The 20,534-nt window shown below is 44.6% G+C and overlaps 1 protein-coding gene across 5 annotated transcripts in view; it reads left to right on the forward strand.

Moving 5' to 3' along the window:
- CACNA1D (calcium voltage-gated channel subunit alpha1 D) overlaps positions 1 to 20,534 on the forward strand; it is a 327,158-nt gene that overhangs the window by 169,168 nt on the left and 137,456 nt on the right. For 3 of the 5 annotated variants that reach the window (XM_028844237.2, XM_028844248.2, XM_028844250.2), the window contains 3 exons: positions 5,311 to 5,463; positions 5,990 to 6,186; positions 12,977 to 13,080. In XM_028844237.2, the coding sequence (XP_028700070.1) occupies positions 5,311 to 5,463; positions 5,990 to 6,186; positions 12,977 to 13,080 (454 nt within the window). Of the gene's footprint in view, positions 1 to 5,310; positions 5,464 to 5,989; positions 6,187 to 12,976; positions 13,081 to 13,674; positions 13,779 to 20,534 lie in introns of all 5 variants that reach the window. The other 2 variants (XM_028844244.2, XM_028844249.2) reach the window with 1 other exon arrangement.

Below are 20,534 nucleotides of genomic sequence, written 5' to 3' on the forward strand. Positions count from 1 at the left end.
TGTGGCCTCCTTCACAGTTGACAGGACACTCTGGCTTGCACTGTCACGTTGGATCCCTCTGACAGCCCCGAGAGGGGGACAGGTGGCAGTTATTGTCATTCTGATTTTGTGGACGAGAGAATGTTCTCTTGCAGAAAGACAAGGCATTGAGGTGAGACCTTGGGTTCAGGCCTTTAATTCCGGTCTATTTTTCCTCTCTGGCGACATGCTGCCATCCACTCCTCCACTCCCAGGCTTGCCCCTCTGAAAGTAGTGTGTTTGTGGATGAGGGTGTTGGAGGACTCAGCTGCCTGCCTTTTTTTTTTTTTTTCCCCAAGTGGGGAGCACCAGAGGGATGGACTCCTGGAAACTGTGATTGGCTCCTCTACTCTCAGGACGGTGCTAACCAGCTCTGGGGGAAAGGATGAACGCTTCAGCTGGGTACAGGGCACAGGAGCACGTGCCTTGAAGGCTGTTGTGAGAACAGAATGAGATAATGGAGGGAGAGCCCCTAACGGATGTCTGGAGCACAGAGGCTCTCAGTGAGTGAGAGAGAGAGTTTTAGCCACTAGGCCCTACCATACCGCTCAGTGCCAGGCCCCACTGGGCTTCTGGCTCCAGGCCTCCAGGCCAGGTTAAATCATACCTGAGTTGGAACAGATGCCCTGTCTGTGCCCTGGCCAACGGCTGCAGCCTCTTATCCTTCCATAAGGCGTTTGGGGTTGCCTCACTGGGCTCTGCCCCTGACAGGACTCCTGTGTTGGGCACTTCCATGGGTAGAAGTCCTAACACCTTTCTGAGGGCTGGTGCCTCTGAGCAGGAATACGGGATTGCAGTGTGTGCCTGTTTTTCACAACTCATAAAGCCATCAGAAGAACACAGATCACATTTTTTGCCTCTCCAGAAGTTCTTCATGAAGTTTTTATTAAATTTGTTGGCACTTAAAATGCACCAAAAATCCTCTGGAAAAAAAAAAATTTCCAAATTTAACATTTTAAAATGTAGGAAGTAGTGTTTTATGTGTACTTGTTTTTCCAGATGGTTCATTTATTTTCATTGAAAAAGATCAGCACAAGTCAAAACCACAGAACTGTGTGGAATCAATTGAGAAAAACAGAAATACCTTGGAAATGACTGGCTCTGTTAAGTGTAACACGATTAAATGAGAAGTTCAGTGAGCAAACATGTTCTTCCAGATTTAGTTGTTATAGCTTAATCTAATTTCAAAGTAACCACGACAGCTTTTTCCCCCAAAGAGCAAATAACAGGACAGCCTGTCTATGGTACGTGTTGCATGCAGACTTTACGGGCTGCGGCTGTGCGCGTGTGTGCGTGCGAGCCTCTAGCCAGTGAAAAATCCAAGAACTCACATAGCGTTGTGTTTGCTTCCTTGGCTAATGAGATATTTACTAATCAACTAGTGCAGTGCTCCTAGATATTCTTGAGAATTCGTTTTAAACTGTATTTCTTCCTTTCACCAACAGACATCGCTGTTTGAAATTTGATAGGGAGATTTGTATTTAACTCTCCTGCAGGTCAGCGGGGAAAAGTGTGAGTCTGAGTCTTGTATGAGGACTTTTGAGCTTATATTTTTAACCATCTAGGTAGGGAACATCCCAGTCTCTCATCAAACTCAAACAGGCTTTTGAAGGAAGGGATCAGAGGTTGTCGGATGTGCTGTTTCTAATGCTGGTTGGCAGCCGTGGCCTGCTGATTACTTCTCTAGTACCCGAAGTTGTTAAAAATGTCTAGGAATGTTTGACTGTTTACACTTATCTTGGAATTGTTTAGTCCCTGCGAAAGAAAATCCAGACTGTTCTGTAAGACATAATTTTGTGTGCATGTGTGTATGGAAATATATATTCATTCAGTGAAACATAAATTTATTTCACAAGGTGGTGAATCAGGCATTTGTGGAGTTCTTAACCACCCACATTAAGAGACTGAGGGAGAATGGGCGGGAACCCAGAGCCTGCCCTGGAGACCAGACCTCCTGACCCCTGTGTTGACGTCCCCCATTCTCTCCACGGCAACCTCAGCACTACGGTGCTGCTCGCTGTTTAACTTCTTCCCTTCTCTTTCCCTGTCCTTCTGTGTTGGACAGGGAAACATTTATCAAAGTTCAAGACTATCAAAGTGGAAAAGACTCCTAAAGATCATCTGGTCTACCTGCATCTTTTAGACAGGAAACTGAGGTCTGTTGGAGGTCGTGACTTGTGTAAGTTCTCACAGCTAGTGAGTAGCCAGACAGAACCAGACTCACGATCTCCACATTCCTGACCCGGTGTTCTTCCCACTCCTGCCTCCTTCACTAGAGTCCCTTGAGATCCACTGAGATCTACCATACATGTTGAGTATGTACAAAGGAGCTGAATGCAATAAAGTATACATGTTCACAGTCGGATACAACTTTATCATCTCCTAAAATGTGACCAATCTGAAATACAGTAGTTACTCTAAATGTAAAAAATATTCGCAAAGCTTACTGCCATGGAATTTAGAAGAGCTGACGGCTGGGGGTTGATTTTGCATGGCCCACTGGTGTCTCAAGAAAACCAAAACAACAATAGAAACCTGGCCATGGGCATTGGAACGGGTGTTGTCTTTTCCCTTCCATGTGTTCTCTGTAGGAGGAAAAACATATTGAAAATCATCCTAATTGATCATTTTTGAAAAAACCATGTGGACATTTACATATCCAAAGGTGTAGCACCCAGGGTTTTAGTTGTAATAGAGGTTGTAGCAAGTCAGGGTCGTGCTGAGTCTGAAATCCTCTTACTGCTTTTCCCTCACCATCCTGTCCTCTGCCTCCTCCTGTGCTGCTTATCACGGTAAAGGTTTGTCATTATTGCTAAGTCTTCTCTTTGCTTGCTGTATTCTGGTTTCTGATGTAAGCATCTCAGCTTCTTGCATTCTTTTTTTCCTGAATATGTATTGGGAAAGTGAGGTGATAGCAGAAGAGGGAACGTTTGAAGGTAGAGAGACAACAGGGAAGGACAGGGAAGGAGAAGGTAAGAAGGAAAAGAGGGAGCAGCACAGTCGTGCTGAGGTCACGGGGCCATGGAGAAGATGGGGGACACCAATGCAGGGTCAGGAGGCCTGGTCTCCAGGGCAGGTTCTGGGTTGCTGCCCATTCTCCCTCATTCTCTTGGTCCTGCAGACCCAATCCTAATCCTGAGTGCTGCCCCCATCCTTCTTTTCATGACCTCTTTTTCTCTCGCTTGATGGGTAGCCTTACCCACACTGTGGCACTGAGTATAACTCCATGGGTAGCTTGTATTAGGTTGGTGTGAAAGTAATTGTGGTTTTTGCCATTGAAAGTAATGTCTCTGAGTCTGAGGATTTCAGACTCAGCAAGACCCTGCCTTGCTAAGACCTCCATGGCAGCAAAAGTTTTAAATGTAGGAAATAATCGGTTTTTTTCCTCTCTCTCTCCCTTTTTTTTTTTCCTTTTTTTTTTTTTTTTTTTGGAGACGAAGTCTTGCTGTGTCCCCCAGACTGGAGTTGCAACCTCCGCCTCCCAGGTTCAAGTGATTCTCCGACCTCAACCTCCCGAGTAGCTGGGATTACAGGCGCACACCACCACACCCAACTAATTTTTGTATTTTTGGTAGAGATGGGGTTTCATCACGTTGGCCAGGCTTGTCTCGAACTCCTGACCTCAAGTGATCCACCCACCTTGGCCTCCCAAATTGCTGGGATTGCAGGCGTGAGCCACCTCACAAGGCCAGAAATCGTCATTTCTCAAGTGCCTGTCTCTCAAGACCACATTTCAGCTTCAGGACACGTCTACCTTAATGTTATGTAATACCAACATCAAACTTAACAAGGCTCAAATCACTCTCAACCCTCCCCCTGCCCCTCCCACCTCCCTTATTCCTGGAGAATCTCCCTTTGAAATGCGTAGTTTTGTTGGGGGCACTGGGATTTTGCCTCAAGACCCTGGCTCAAATAACTGGTGTGCTCCATGGGTTCCTTCCTCTCATTCTGACTCAGTTGCTGAGTTCTGGTCTCATCCTGATCTTCACCCTTGCTACTCCAGCACTCTTGAACTGCCTCTCTGTGTGTCTGGCCTGCCGCTGTCCTGTTGGTCTTTCTAAAGCCGCTGCCTTTTGCCAGTGGTCTAGTCTGGCTCCATAACCCGGATTCAAAACCCACAACCCTGGCTGCAATCTACTTCTCTTTCCTGATTTTCTTTTCCACTATATAACCACCAATCAAGCCCATGCTGTGCTACTCTCCTCTGTGCTTTTGGTACTCTGTTCTTCTTCCCTGAAGTCGCCTCTCTCCCATGCCCACCTGTGGAAATCCACCCCACCTGGCCTTTGGGCTGTGCCCAGAGGGAAGCTGCCTCAGGGCCCTTTCTTCACTTTGTTCATCCCTATTTGTTACCTGCATGGACCTTGGGGATCTGAACAAAGGATGATGAACGTGGGAATAAAGATAAAGACAAAGACAAAAGCATATATTTGGAAGAAAGGGTCACGGGGCTCCTTGCTTCTAGTTAACAAGAGCCCTGAGCTTTAGAGCCTTTCGCATTTTATTGGGTAAAGGAGATAGCGAGAGCGGGGAGTGGTTGTCGGTAAGCTGCTTGATTTACAGCAGGCTTACAAGACTGCATTCTTCTGACAATAGGCTCTAGATATCCCAATAGATAACCTCAATGAGCAGAGCACCAGGGAGTGATTGCCCTCAGCAAACCTGGTTGTAGGTGCAGTTGTGAGTTTGCCTGCATCCTGCATTCATGGTGGCATTCATGATAAACAGTTTGCTGTTTGATCCTATAGCCTCCAGTGGAATGCTGAGTTGGTCACAATCCCTTTGGCCTTCTCAGCTCCCAACACCTATTAATTTTAACTGTTGGATATTCATATAGCATCTGTGTGCTACCCCAGGGTAGAGTTATTTGTGTTTAATTCTGTGTCTCCTAGAATATAATTTTTTGAGGAAGACATTTTACATAAACCATCTTCATATTGCTCCAAAGCACCAAACGTTATGATTTCCACATGGTAGATGTTTAAGAGATTTTGTCAGATGGATGAAGAAATGCATAAATGAATGATGAACTTCGACAGTGGGCAGTCCCCTCCCTAGGCCTTAGTTTTTCCCTCTGTCTAGTGAGGGAGTTGGACTAGATGATCTTGAAGGTTCCTTTTCAGTTTGTCTCATATCCAGGCTTAATATTAATGAAAAGCTTTGAAATATCTCTTTGAATTGTATTACTATGTGTTCTAAATAAAGGAGGCATGAGTAGGAATTATATATATGAGTCATTGGAGTACCTTCCTGGCTCACAAACTTATTTTTTTTTTTTTTTGTCTTTCCTAGGTTTACAAGTTGTCCTGAACTCCATTATAAAAGCCATGGTTCCCCTCCTTCACATAGCTCTTTTGGTATTATTTGTAATCATAATCTATGCTATTATAGGATTGGAACTTTTTATTGGAAAAATGCACAAAACATGTTTTTTTGCTGACTCAGGTGAGTAATGGGAATTATAGCTAACTTAATTTTAAAAATTTTTGGTTTTCCCCAAAGCAACTTTCATAGTTTGGGGAAAATCTAAAACAAAATAGAAAAAAAAAATGCCCAATATACCAGCACGTTTACTGAGCCAGTTCTCAGTATGAGCTGTTTTCAGAATAGATGAGAATTCAGTCTCCCTTTCCACCCCGATTTCTTGTGTAATGTGTCCTGGCAAACAAGATGAGAGACCTCCAAAGTAAAAACATGAGGCAAACCAACAGCATTGTGCTGTCTAAGCCTAAGGAGGGTGCTGTAAGCGCAGGTGCAGAGGAAAAGAGCCATGGATTCTGACAAGAGGAAATGGCAGATTCCACTAAGGAGGGACCATCTGAAGGGAACCTTGAAGGACGAGCAGAATCCTGAGGCTTCGCAGAGGGGGCGGTAGGGTGTCCTAGGCTCTGGCGAGGATGCTCACCTTCCCTGGCTTGGATTTCCTGATGTTTCTGTCCTGAGTGGTGCAGCCTGTTTGCTGTGTTTGCAGATATCGTAGCTGAAGAGGACCCAGCTCCATGTGCGTTCTCAGGGAACGGACGCCAGTGTACCGCCAATGGCACGGAATGTAGGAGTGGCTGGGTCGGCCCAAACGGAGGCATCACCAACTTTGATAACTTTGCCTTTGCTATGCTCACTGTGTTTCAGTGCATCACCATGGAGGGCTGGACAGATGTGCTCTACTGGGTAAGTACCCTGGGGAGAGAGTTTGTGGAGGGTTCTTTCCTTGGATAAGTGAGTTTTATGAGCTAGAGCCACTGGAGAGGTGGCTGGAAGAGAAACCCTGAAGTCAGTTATCTGGGAAGGGAAGCAGACGCTGTCTTTACCAGCAGCCTTCATCATCCTGCTCCTCGAGGGCCTTAGTTTCAGTTGCAGGAAGCTGCTGCACGATGTTGGCTTCTGGCTTTAGTCTTCCACTCCCCAGTGCTGCCTGAAGACCTGGTGCCAAGGGTGCCCAGTGGTCCCCTTTGGAGGAACTCCAGGAAGCCAGGGCTATCCTGATTCAACTCTTAAGAGAGCCAAAGGGTCACTTTCCAGGTAACGAGGCTCCTGGACTGCCACAGGCTAAAGTTAATCGTTTATACATCAAGGCAGGTTGTTCTACTAGATCCTAAAGGGAAGAAAGGGAATGTAAATCGGATCCCTTTAGTGCTTTCCGTAACTCAGTATAACCTTAAACCCAATGTGAGTGTCTCCCGTGATAATATTTCCTGTTCTTGTCTTTAGTATTACCATAAATTGGGCCAGCACAAACCCTTAGCTATCTTCTTTTCTATTTGAAGCTACAGAGCTCTGGCAGAAAGGGTAGGAATGGCATGTAGACTTCCAGGGCTGGTGGACCCATCCAGCCTGCCATGAAAACAGCTGGACGCTCTTTCAAGGCGGGGGTCTGATTCCTCTTGTTCCCGATAGAGCCAGAAAGATTTGCTACATAAAAATAAGTGCTATAGTATTTTAACAGCCATTTCCCAGGGCTGAGTTTGTTTGTTAGAATGTAAATAAAGCTCACAGAAGTTTAGAAATTGTTTTCCATGGTATAAGAGTTGCTGGTAAAGACAGCTAACATGTAGATTTTGAGCCTAAATCCAAGTCCAAAGGGGAGTAACCAGGATTCCAATCATGAGTTGTTAAAAGGAAATTAGTAATAAAGTACTTCTGAAGTCAGCAGCTTTTAGACAGAAGGCCTGTAAATTGAGAAGTAGCTTCTGATAGTTTCTAAATTTTAGATACTTTTTAGGATTTGCTGTTCCTCCATAGCTTCAGAGACTGTAACAGATAATGGTTATAAATAGGTTTTTGCTTCCCTTCGCCAGCTCACAGGATTGTAGATGTCCCCATATATTTAATATTAGGCAAAGAAGGTATATTTTTACCTTTAGTCCCCGAAGTGAGTCTAGTTTGATGAGGTTTAAGCATCACCAACACGTTATATCTTGTTTTTCCTACTTCCCTTTCTTTTTCTGATTGTCATAGGAGTGAGAGAGAGAGAGAGAGAGAGAGTGTGTGTGTGTGTGTGTGTGTCTGTGTGTGTGTGTATGTGGGGGAGGGGGGTATGCACATCTGTTATTTATATTCATAAAACAATGTCTTTTCATGAAGAGGAAGGAGGAGGGGGATGGTATTGGCTGAGCCAGGGGCATGGCTCCCGTATGCAAGAGGGCCCTCAGGTTAGGTGAAGCATTCATTTTTGCTATTATTTCCTAAATTGCAACTTCTGGTCAGATTAGTTGAGATCTCAATTCCAGTCTTCCCTTGAAGTTTCTCATAAATAGAAAAAGCATCATCACAATAGCCCAAACTCTGCTATTTCCCCTCCCCAGACAGTACAGAATACAACATTTTGATTTTTAAAAAATCAAAATCTGTGACTCGTCTCAGCTTTGTTTTTCTCTCCATTGACATGGTGAATTGTCAACTGTGGATCCAACATACCTTGACTAATGAACAATTTTATACTTTATGTTATATTCCCGCACATCGATTCTCACAATTTTCCTGTTGCCAAGCAAGTGTAAAACCTGGGAGTAGATGATTAAAGGAGAGGGAACTTCAGGCTCCTGGAAACAAAAGTTTCCACTTGCTTTCCTGAGAAGGTTTAAATATCATCTAGGATGATATAATTATTATTTTTATTATTAATATGACAATCACATGGTTAATAATTTGACAGTATAATTGCATTCTCCATGAATTACACAGCATTTTTATTCTGGTGGAGGATCTCAAGTCGTTTATAAACTTTATCCCAGTCTATATCCCTTTATAGAAGATCTGGGATCTTGAAGATGGAGACAGTGGAGTAGAGACCATGGAACATTCCCTGGGTTCTACAGCAAATGGTTGTGGTCCTTGATCTAGAACAGAGGTCTGCAAATCTTTTTATAAGGGGCCACATAGAAAATGTATTTGGTCTTGCAGGCTCCATGGTCACCTTGGCAACTATTCAGCCCTGCCACTATAGCTAGGAAGCAGCCATGGGCAATACATCAGCAAATGGATGTGGCTTTATTCTAATCAGACTTCATTTATGGACCCTGAAATTGAATTTTGTGTGACTTCTCTGTGTCATGAAATATTTTGTTTTTGATTTTTTCCTCCACCAACCATTTCAAACTGTAAAAATCACTTTTAGCTTGAGGCCATATAAAAGCAGACAGCAAGCTGGATTTGGCCTGCGGGTCATGCTATGGGAACCCACTGGCCTAGACTAGAACCCAGCACTCTTTCCTTGGCATTCTTCCACCTGTCAGCAGTTTATGAATGCTTCCAGAACACTAGGGGGCAGCTAAGTAATGTCTTCCCGACTGTTCTCTAAGATCTTACTCTCTGAAACACATCAGGATTGTTTTTAATTACCTGTTGATTGTATTTATTAGCTCATCATAGAGACAGGCAGGGGCCAAGGAACCAAGCCTTCCTAATATTTCATGGGCCACAGTCAGCTGGAAGCCACACCACTGTGATACGTAGCAGGACATCCCTGCCCAGCACGGTGCCTGGCACCGAGCAGGCACTCAATAAACACAAGTGATGGGCATCATCCTTCAAGTGTACCAGGCATATTGCCTCATTAGTGTAGATGTGCCATGTTTGAATATCTATTTTTATCCACAACTAGGGCATAAAGGGAACATCTTGGGAGATAAAAAGAGATTAGATTTTAAATATTGACTACAAGCACATTTCTGAATCCTTTAGGTGTTTACATATGGTGGACAAAGTCTTTGCAGGGCATTGTTTTGCATCGAGTCAAGTTTATATTCAGTCAGCTTTCTCAAGCTCATTTATGCCTTGCTTCTCCCTAGCGTCTGGAAAATGTCTGGCAGGGTCTTGAGAAGGGAATTACGGGTGGGTCCAATATGTAGAAAGGCACACTTAGAACAGGACTATTTGGATGTGTGGGAAGTGGGATCATTAAGTTCTGGCGGAAAGAAACCTATGGTAGAGTTCTTTGATAAAGTGAGTTCCATAAATATAACTGAGCTGTTGTTTGACCCACATGTAAGTGTTTGTTGCTCACAGAGGCAGCAGGGTGTAGGGCAGGGGAAGAGTGCTTGTTTAGGCTGGTTGTGTGACCTGGAGTAGGTCATGGAACCTCTCTGGGCTTCTCAAGATGCAGAATTAAACTTACATGATTTGATTTTTCTCTTCAACTTGGAGGAAATTTTTTTCCCTTCAATTGAAAGAAGTTGTTTTTAAATGTGGGAAATAAAAAGTATTGGTTTCAGGAGACAGCTATCCAGATAATTTCTGGTGTCTTGCTTTAGCACTGAGCTCTTTTCTCAGTGCACACTCCTACAGAGGTGCTGGCTATCAGACCTTCACAAGAAGTACTCATGGTCAAGCTGACAATCTCCTTCATCCAGGGCACCTAGGAAGTTTCTCAATAACCAGCCGAGGGCTTGCCTTTTTCTTATTGCATGCTCTGGGGAGTTAAAACCAGTATACCAACTTTCCAGAAGTGTTTTCAGCAGCTAGAAAAACAGCCTTGCATTGGTCTATAACTTGAGACATGAATATGCATTTCAGCCTTTTATTTTTATTTTGTTTAATTTTTTTGAGATGGAGTTTTGCTCTGTCGCCCAGGCTGGAGTGCAATGGCATGATCTCAGCTCACTACAACCCCTGCCTCTGGGGTTCCAGCTCCCAAGTAGCTGGGATTACAGGTACTTGCTACCACGTCCAGCTAATTTTTGTATTTTTAATAGAGACGGGTTTCACCATGTTGGCCAGACTGGTCTTGAACTCCCAACCTCAGGTGATCCGCCTGCCTTGGCCTCCCAAAGTGTTGGGATTACAGGCATGAGCCACTGCACCTGGCCCATTTCAGCCTTCTAAAAGAAGGAAAACTGAAGCTAAAAAGAAAACTCCTGGGCACCAGATGACACCCCTTGATGACTTTGATACAAGATTTTAAAAAATTTATCTAAATTGAAGTCCTTCAGTGGAAGCCAGTTTCTTCATTGTTGATAAAGACCATATAGGCAAAATCCCAAGCAGTCTTTATGTGGGTATTTTTGGGAACAGCGTGCATGTTCTGATTTTTCTTTTGTATATGTTAAGATCTAAGAAATGCTTGGCTCTGAAAAGGGACTTGGATTGAGAAGGGTTCACTGGGAGCAAGACTGGCTCTCAGAGATGAAGCTTGTCTCTTTTGCCCCACCTTCTGACTTCGAGATTTGGAATCTCCAGTGGACTGTGTTCAACTCCAGCCTTTCCCTCCAGGCCTCAACTGTCATTCCAAGCGATACTTCTGATTTGAGCAAATGTGAATCTGATGAACACCTACTCCCAAGAAATTAAAGGGTTTTAAATTTTTTAAAGGAAAATTGTCCCTCCTAAGTGGAGAAGACAGCCGTTACTAGAGCCATTCTCTGGAACAGCAGACTGATGCCTGAAGGAGGGTTGGTGAAGCAGATGGCTAAGCAGATGACGGTTGCTGGGGTCACGGAAGAGTGAGGTTTCCTGATGGGAGCCCTGGACCTGTCCGCCCTCCTGTCACCTTGATGGGCACCTTCTCCCCTGCTGCATGCACCTCTGTTCCAACCCAGAGGGAAACAAGCCCAGATGGGGCTCTGTCTCAGGTGCTGACCCAGGCCAGGCACAGGCCACCACACCAGGCAGCCAGTGTCTTCTTCATCTATGGGGTTTTCAGTAAGTTTAGTGGTATAGTTGCTCTGGATGAATTACCCTCTGCCTTCCTGTTGAAATTAGTTTATCCAACTTAATTAGATCAACAATTGCAGCCACGGCCCAGGCTCGTTCATTACTCTAATTGCCAATGTAAGATGTGCAGACTGATATGAGTTCTGTTAAGCACATCAGTTTTCATGTGGCCAAACAGGTGTTTCATAAGGGATTTAATGCCCTCTCCCTAGACTTCAGCAACAGATGTTAGGTAATTTTTTTTAATGTTCACTTTCCCTATTTGGCTTCTGCATGAGGCAAACATTGTGAAGTGCACGAGCCTCATTCTATAAAGCTAAAACCTGGAGCCAGATCATGTGCAAAAAAGCACAGGCTTAACACCCTGAGGGCTTGCACCTGCAAGGCAAGAGAGATGGCTCTATCCAGACTGTTCGCAATTCCTATTGGCTGGAAATTCTGGGTGTTATGGCAGGGTCATACCTTGGGTCATCCATTCTGTCCCCTGACTGGTCCTTAACACCTCCTTCCTGGGAAAGGTGTTTGCTGAATTTAACACTGACCTGTGCTGGTGGAAAGTTCCATCCAGCTGTGATCCTTAAAGCACCTGTTTGTTCTGGCTTCTCTTGGCGGGATCTGCCAGGAAGACTGTGTCTGAGTGTGCAGCATGAGCTTGTCCAGGAGTAGGGGAATGGGTTCCTCAGGCCACACCCTTTCACCTCGAAACCCAGTCAGCTCACAGCTGGAGCCAGTCTCCCAAGGGGGTCATCTAGATCAAAGCTACGTGTGGAGAATAAGGGCTGCTTCTCCTTTCTGTGGGTTCAGCTAAGAAAAAGCCCATTCGGGCCAGGCACGGTGGCTCAAGCCTGTAATCCCAGCACTTTGGGAGGCCGAGACGGGCGGATCACGAGGTCAGGAGATCAAGACCATCCTGGCTAACACGGTGAAACCCCGTCTCTACTAAAAAATACAAAAAACTAGCCGGGCGAGGTGGCGGGCGCCTGTAGTCCCAGCTACTCGGAAGGCTGAGGCAGGAGAATGGCATGAACCCGGGAGGCGGAGCTTGAAGTGAGCTGAGATCCGGCCACTGCACTCCAGCCTGGGCGACAGAGTGAGACTCCGTCTCAAAAAAAAGAAAAAGCCCATTCTGCAAAGAGCTCCTGACTATATGTCAGCTAGTTGACCTTGAAAAAATTCTTTTTTGCATTCGTTTTGCTGCATTCATTTTGTTTGCACTCACAGGTTGCAGATAATCCAGATGTAAAGTGGGTTTGGTTTCCTTGGGTAGGTTGGCTTCCAGTAGAAGGTTATTTTAGGAGTTTTTAAAAAGAGTTTATAGAGTCAAATGGTGCAAGTTTGTCTCTATAATTAAGACTTTTCCACCATCACAAATTTTAAACACAAAGTCTAAAATCTTGGGCAGTATAGAAAATAGGTTCTAGCTAAGCACTAGTTTTGTCCTCTACCAAGACCTTTCCTGAAAATCACGTATCAAGACAGTTTCCTGTAAGAAAAAGCCAAATCCCAGCTGATTTTCCTTCCTGGGGCCAAAATCTGCTATTATTCGGCTTGAAAGCCTTGATAACTCTGTGTGTATGTGTGTGTGTGTGTGTGTGTGTGTGTCTGTCTGTCTGTATGTGTGTGTGTGTATTGGGAATATGTGATGAATGTGTGTTGGCTGCTGTTGTCTCTGATTTGGTTACTGTTGTTTCTGATTTAAATCTAAGTAAAGTTTAATTAAATGTATAGAATGCTATCTCTAATGTGACCCTCTCTCCTTACTGAATTCTCTTACTAACCCACTCCTATGAGACCATCTTATTTCTTGCAGATGAATGATGCTATGGGATTTGAATTGCCCTGGGTGTATTTTGTCAGTCTCGTCATCTTTGGGTCATTTTTCGTACTAAATCTTGTACTTGGTGTATTGAGCGGGTAAGCTACACCTCTTTCATCTTGAAAGCAGAGTCCTGAGGACAGTTGCCAAGACCACACAGGCTTTGCTGGATGAGGGCCGCCAAGAGGGGTTGCCAGACATTTTATGTGTCCTCTGAGATGCTTTCTTTTCTGCTGAGGCTTCCCAAATCAAGCTGTTTCCTGGAACCTCACCAGGCTTCATGAAGGAGAACTATAGAACGATTATTGACCAGAAATTAATCAGCATTGTTGCTTGAGATTTAAACAATTTCCATTGCTTGCCCTTTTTTGTCTGTTCTAAAATGAGATACATTTATAATTGCTTTATTTGTCTGGATCCAAATAGAATGCAGATTAATTGTTATAAAATGGTTGCAAAATGAGCTGGATCGGGTGGGCTTTTGGTAGGCCCCATTTGTAGATTTCAGCAGCTGAGCTTGTCCTTATTTGCAGGAAAAAAAAAAAAGAAAAAAAAAAAGGAAGGGCCTAGGCCCAGTCCCTGTCCTAGGAGCACTAACCTTCAGCAAAGCACTGAGAGGTCTGGCAGCTGCAACTGGGGCTCTGCTCTTTAGCAAATGGGTAACTGATAACTGATCTCCTTACATTTTACAGGTAAATGATGCGATAGGATGGGAATGGCCATGGGTGTATTTTGTTAGTCTCATCATCCTTGGCTCATTTTTCGTCCTTAACCTGGTTCTTGGTGTCCTTAGTGGGTAAGCAGTTGGATCCGTGTTTCACCTTCTCCTGCTGCCACGTGTGAGGCAACTCTGCGTGTCTCCCAGCTGCTCCCTGACAGCTTCTCTGCATGTGTTTGGACTCTGATGGCCCCTCAGTGTGTTGCTTTTGGATTGAACTGTGATTCTTTCTCCCTGTTTCTGTCTGTGAGATTCTGTGTTTCCGATGCTTGCCAAACACTGTTAATTTAATGAAAACGTTCCCCCGAAGCCAGTCGTGTTAGTATGTGAATGTGTAGAGGTCGATTACAAGTGAGTTAAAGGAATTCCAGCCTTGGTCTCCCCAGGAAAGAGGCTTTCGTCCCTTGTAATTTTGTGTCTATTAGTACATAACCTGGCCCCTTTAGGTCACCACAGTGCATTATAAATACTTCCAGGGGAGTTTTAGATTTTACTGTGAAGGAGAAATAAGCCTCAAGCACATAAATACTGTACAGTTTCAAAGTCTTCCTCAGATTGGGATTATTAGCTTGGTTTTCTAGTGCTGTCACTGTGAGAACTGTCCCTGTGATTCAGTTTTAACCATAACCTATAGAATCCTTCTCTCAATGCAGAGTAATGATCGACTTTTGTGCACACGTTTCCCATGGCCTTACAGAGACCGCATCATTCAGTCACCGTTTTTGAAGTTTACGTGTTTATCACTTCCTCTCTATGGATTGACTCTTCACAAAGAGGCTGTAGCAGAGACTGGCCCGGAAAGGGGACTCCTTATGTTGCAGGCTGTGCCTTGCCTGTAGCTGGAGATGCCATCCCAGAACCCTTGTGGTCAGCCCTGCATCCATACCGCCTCTCAGACACCCCCAGAAGGTGGGGTGCTACAGAGAAGGGAGCCGGGGGCTGTCTGGCTCTCTCACAGTCAGCTCCTTTATATAGCCATTGCCAGGATGTGGGGGGCAGGCAGGATACCAGGAGGCCCAAGAGGGGCCCATGTCTCCCAGAGGAGCCTCTGTCACTGCGCTGTGCCCAGGCACCCTCAGGAAGCAGTGTTGATGGATTTGATTCCAGGCGAGTTTATCTCTTCCTCACTCACTTTATCTTGCTCTTTCCGAGGCTGTATCTCGGGGAAATGATGTCTTCATGTATGCTGAGTTAGTGAAAAGGCTTTAATCGCATTTTTGGAAACACTGCCTTTTCCAGAGCAGAAAGCCGAGTGCATTCTATCCATCTTGGCTTCCTTTCTGCATCTTCCGTGCCCTGGATTGAATGTAGTCAGTTCCACACCAGGGATGCACACTGTCACAGGAAGTCCCTATGTAGAGATGGCCCCAGGGGCCACTGCCCCCCAGAGAGAGAGGTGGTGGCGGGGGCCACATAACCCTCCCCTGCCTGAGCCACCTCCTGTAGATGAGTGGCTCCTCAAGCCTCAGGCCCTTTCACCTCAACATGAGAAGTGTCTTTCTCCTAGTAAACCTCAGCGGCCTTAGGCTAGGGTTGGACATGTGAGGGTGGTGTCTATTCCTGGAGAAATAACATCGTGTTTGATTTTGCCACAGGAGCTTCCTGTACAAGGTCAGCAGCAATCCTTGTGTGAATTCCTTGGCGCCTCATGTCTCCTAAACCCAGCTAAACTGACGGAGGCCATGGAAACCACTAATTTGAACAGTGCCGGTGACATGCCTTATCTTTTAGCTTCCCCAGGCAGGAACCATTGCCCCAGCAGGCATGATGAAGCAGAGGCAGGAGCCAGATCGTGAGGTGCTTAAAAAAAGAAAAGAGAAAAAGATGGGAGGCGGGGCTTCCCACTATCACAAATGGGGGTTAAACCTGCACCTCCGTGGGAGGTACCCAAAGCTGGAGGATAAAAAAGGTACACTCCTTCATGGAACAACCGGTTTACTCAAATATATTTTGGGGGAAAATAATTTTTTTAAAAAAATATTTTTTCATCAAAACAAAACTTAGATCCCTTATGAAGGAGACTGGAAATGACACATGAAATTATAAAAGAAAAACCCGAGACTTCCCAGCAATTCTAACTGTCAGTGTGTGTTGTGCTCAGACCCCCAGGGGCTGCCCACGACCTCCTGTCTACTCCCCCAGAAGGCCTCTGCTAGGGCTGGTTTGGGTAAAGACAGAACCATGTCTGCAAAGCACAGCCTCGCAGCTGTGCCTGATTTGGCCAGTATTTCCTGAGATCCTGTAGAGTGCCCGGCTCTGGTCCAGAGGCCAGGGGTGCCAAGATATCTCAGACACAGACAGCGGCCTTGTGCGTAGGCATTCATTATCTCATGGGGTAGCCTATTTTGAAGCAGTGCAGGAGGGCACATGTTCAATAGAGGTGCAGACCCAGAGGCTCTGTGAGCTGCCCTGGAGAGATGAGGAGGCATCTCCCCTGGAGACTGACGAGGGGCTGGCATGCCTCCACCTCCGCCCCCCCAGCAACCGCCTTCCCTCTCTGCCTGCTACTCCCCTCTTACTTTCCCATTGATATTTTTGTTGTTGTTAAAGGAAATTATTATTATTTTTTAAATGTTAGCCTCAAGAGTCTTCATAATTTTTTAAGGGAGCACTAGAGAGGTACTGCCAAACCAGAAGGATATAAATGTTGAGAGGAAGACAATTTATGTTGCATAGACCTCGGGGGACTGTCAGACCAACACAAATGTAATCCCCTAAGCACTGAATTAAAACGCCCTCATTTTAAAAAGGCTGGTCGAGACCATGTGATTGCCTTCTCATGAGGAAATGTTAGATGGTGCTGTGTGTCTTCAAGTCTGTCAGCCATGTGGAAATACCTGTATCTGTTTCTGCTCCTTGGCTCCTTCATGTGTGTGGCCATGCCATCCTATTGTATTCTTGAACAGATGTTAATTTGCACATTGGATTTGGTGTTTATTTGCAAAGTGTTGATGATTTGGGAAAATCTTTGGTTTTGTAACATAGTCTTTTTTCCCTCAAGGTAAGTATGAAGTTTATGAACTGTAAACCCTATGCAGCCATGCATGAACATAGATGAATACTTCCATCTCTCGTCACAGTATTCTGTGGGAGGGGCTGAGAATGTCTATGACTAATGTTGCAATTTAACCTTAAGTTGTCATTGAGGATATGCTCCCATTATGACCAAGAATCGGAAAGAATGTCTTCTTTAAGTCTGCAATTCAGACATATTACACGTGGCCTTCTAGAAGCCTGGCAATTTTTCACTTTTCAAATTGTTCATTGAACCCCCTTTTGAGGTTTTCATCTTTAGAATCATGCTAGGTTCCCAGGGTCATGGGCGGTAAGCTGGTTGACTCTGCCTCCTTCTCCATTTTAGGACCCACCTGCCACCAGCCATCCACCTATGGTGGGGGTGTCTGAGCTTGCAAGATGGGGGATGCCCTAGGCTCCCAAGATGTGGCTCCAGCCCCCAGGAAGGGGGCTGGAAGACTTAGATTCTGTCCTGCCAGGGTCCCACGTTCACTCTGGGACTTCACTGAGTTACCCTGAGCCTTAGTCTCTTTGTCCTTCAGGATGTCAGAGATATCCTGGCTTGCCGTCTCCCACACGGGGTGGTTTTCAATCAGCTAATGACTGTAGAAGTCCTTCTAAAAATACATAAAGGGGTTTTCTCATTTAACATATTCTTATCTTAAATCCATGGATGTCCCCCACTCGCCTCACTGGGTTAGGTGGGAACAGTGCAGGGTACTCTTTGGAAATTCTGGAGTGTAGCATTTTCTGGATATCCCAGCAGGTGGCCACACTTTACACACACATCAGTGTTGTACTCAGTGTCACCCAAGAAGGGGTGGCTCTGGAGGATGTGGAAGCACTGTGTCAGCTGCAAAGTATTATGCAGGCCTAAATCATTGTTATTAAAGTTATATTTGACAAGGTTTTTGTGCACAAATTGAGGGGAATGGCATTTCTATTACGTAGTGGTTAAGCACACCAGCTTCAGAATCAGACAACCAAGTCTTGAATGTTTGTTCTACCTTTTCCAGTTGTGAGATTTGGGGCAAGTTACTTACCTCTTTGCGCCTTACTTTCCTCATCTGTGAAATGGAGCTCATCACAGTACCAGCTTTGTGAAGTTCAGTGAGGACCCAGTGGGCTGAAGAATGTAGAAGGCTTGGCCCATTGAAATTATGGTAGTTCAGGAAGGGTGCATCTCTTCCTGGATTTGATGCAAGACAAGAAGCGAATCAATTCAGTCTTTTCAAACTAATTAATAATAGCTGGCCAAGATAGGTCTGTGTTAGTGAAAAGCCCAAGTTATATTTTAAAAATGTTTTATTATATATATAATGACATAAGGCACTGCTGACTAAAGGATATTACTGCATAAACCCCCTCCTGGGCTTGCTTCAAAGAATAGATTAAAATCATTTATAATCTGCTTAGGAATTCAAACCTTTGGTTTTGGCAACATCTTATGAAAAATATTTGAAATACTTTGTTAAGTAGATCTTGTATATTGTTAGTCAATAAATGTTGTTATTAAACCCACTCTTATGATATAAAATTGAATGTAAACCCAGCCCAGGTCTGTAAATTCAAAATCATACAAATACAAATTAATTTGTATCCTTGGTGTTCCAGTAAGTTCCAGATCCTACGAGATCACAGGTATCATTTTAAATCAATCCAATTTTGTATTACTGTATGCCTATTTATCTTTAGAAGTTTAAGGGAACATGGATGAAGCGAAGCATTATGGAAAACTGAAGGCGATTTTCAAACTAGTTTATCTTTTTGAATCTCACGTCCTACATTCCATTCTGGCTAATCGGATACCAGGGGCCTAGACAAAGACTCAGGCATGGCTACATTTAGGAAGCTTTGGTTTCCTAAAGCAAAGATTCATGGGATGGAGAGTGTGAAGAGGGAAGATGGTGCCGGTGCCAGTGCGCTGTGGACTGACTGTACTAGAATTTTACATAATGGAATCAGGTTTGGTCCATTTAAATTCATACTAGTAATAGCCAGACAATCTCTGATTTCTTCTACTTGAATGGCGGCTCAAGAGGCAAAACACACCAATAGATAGTAGTTGTATTACTTGTGAATATTTTCTAAGTGGAGACGTATCCTCTGAGAATAGGCATTCTTATACATTTTTCGTGACTGAGATTAGATTTTTCTCTCATTTGGCCGGGCACAGTGACTCATGCCTGTAATCCCAGCACTTTGGGAGGCTGAGGCAGGTGGATCACCTGAGGTCAGCAGTTTGAGACCAGCCTGACTAAGGTGGTGAAACCCTGTCTCTACTAAAAATACAAAAATTTGCCAGGCATGGTGGCACATGCTTGTAATCCCAGCTACTTGGGAGGCTGAGGCAGGAGAATCACTTGAACCCGGGAGGCAGAGGTTGTGGTGAGCCGAGACTGCACCATTGCACTCCAGCCTGGGCAACAAGAGCAAAATTCTGTCTCACAAAAAAAAAAAAAAAAAAAAAAAAAGAAAAAGAAGATTTTTCTCTCATTCAACACTTTACCAGCATCTACTGATAGAAAATGGACAATTGAATTTCCTCCAACATATATATACCTCTGATGTGTCTGCATTGTTAAAGAGTAGGGTAATTGCTTACAAAATTGAAAAGGTTGTTAGTGGGGTCCTGGGGTAGCCAGCATGTCGGTATGATTTGTTACCGTATTCAGAATAAAACCACACTGTAATAGTGAGTTAATTCCATATCTTGGCCAACAGAGAATTTTTGGCCAGTGGCTACTAGGGCACACAGAAGTCCAGTCTAAAAGCGACAGTGGAGGACTCTTTGTAGATAGTTCATATGATTAAAAAATAACTTCCTGTGTGTTGTAGTGACGATTAAGCTAAAGACACGCTTAATGATTACTTGTAGCAAAGTACTTCCCCACATTTAGCTGGGTTTGTCTTTGGTTTGAAGAGGCTAATATGTGAAAGATTTGTTTACAGTTGGATGCCCCTTTTTCTGAACCATGAAGTAATATTGTGGATGGGGTTGAATGCTGAGATTAGGGTGCCGGAAAGATTCAGGGTCCTTCAGTACCCTCACGTGGCTTGGCTTTGGTAGAACAAGAAACTAAGCTCCGATTTGGCTTTAAATGAGAGTGCTAAATTTCCTTTTTCTAATAAAGAACCTAGCTAAATATTTATATATACTTTTGAACACTGAACTTTCTTGTTGCAGAGTTAACAGCTGTTGGGGGTAGCTGACAGCTGGATCCTGGTGCTGTTGGTACCATGGTACCTGAAGTGCACAGGCTGGTAGCCACACCTGACATTAACAAGTGAGTGGTAACCTCTCTGCCGCTGGCTCGCAGCTACTGTTTCCATAGAAATGGCTGTCGGGATCAGTGGAAACGAGGTAAGTGAAAGTTTTCGCTGATCCTTGTTTCCATCAAGCTGACGTCTGTTTCCCTGGCAACAGCAGTGGACAGCAGCCAGGCACTAGCAACAGATTCAGTAGAGCTCTCACTTGTCAGCTGTGGCTATCATCTGTTCCTGACCAAGTTCTTTTTTTTATAATGTACAGAAAGACCTCTGAGGACCCAGGAGGCACCTCTGGCCACATGTGCCCTCCTGGACGCTCGTTTTGTGGATGGAGAGCTCTGTGCTGAGTTGACTGCTCTGTCCGCAGTTCCCCCTCCACCTGTGCTCTGGGTTGTTGATGTGCAGGTTAGAAGAGGGAGGTTGTTGAGGGTATTAGTGTTGCAGGGGAGGCTGTTGAATCTGTTGATCTAAAATCCTAGGGGAAGAGAATTCATTACAGTGCTTTCATGCACAGACCCAGTTCTTTATAAAGCTGTTGCTACCTTAATA

The sequence above is a fragment of the Macaca mulatta genome, chromosome 2 (genome assembly GCF_049350105.2).
Source record: "Macaca mulatta isolate MMU2019108-1 chromosome 2, T2T-MMU8v2.0, whole genome shotgun sequence".
NCBI lineage: Eukaryota > Metazoa > Chordata > Mammalia > Primates > Cercopithecidae > Macaca > Macaca mulatta.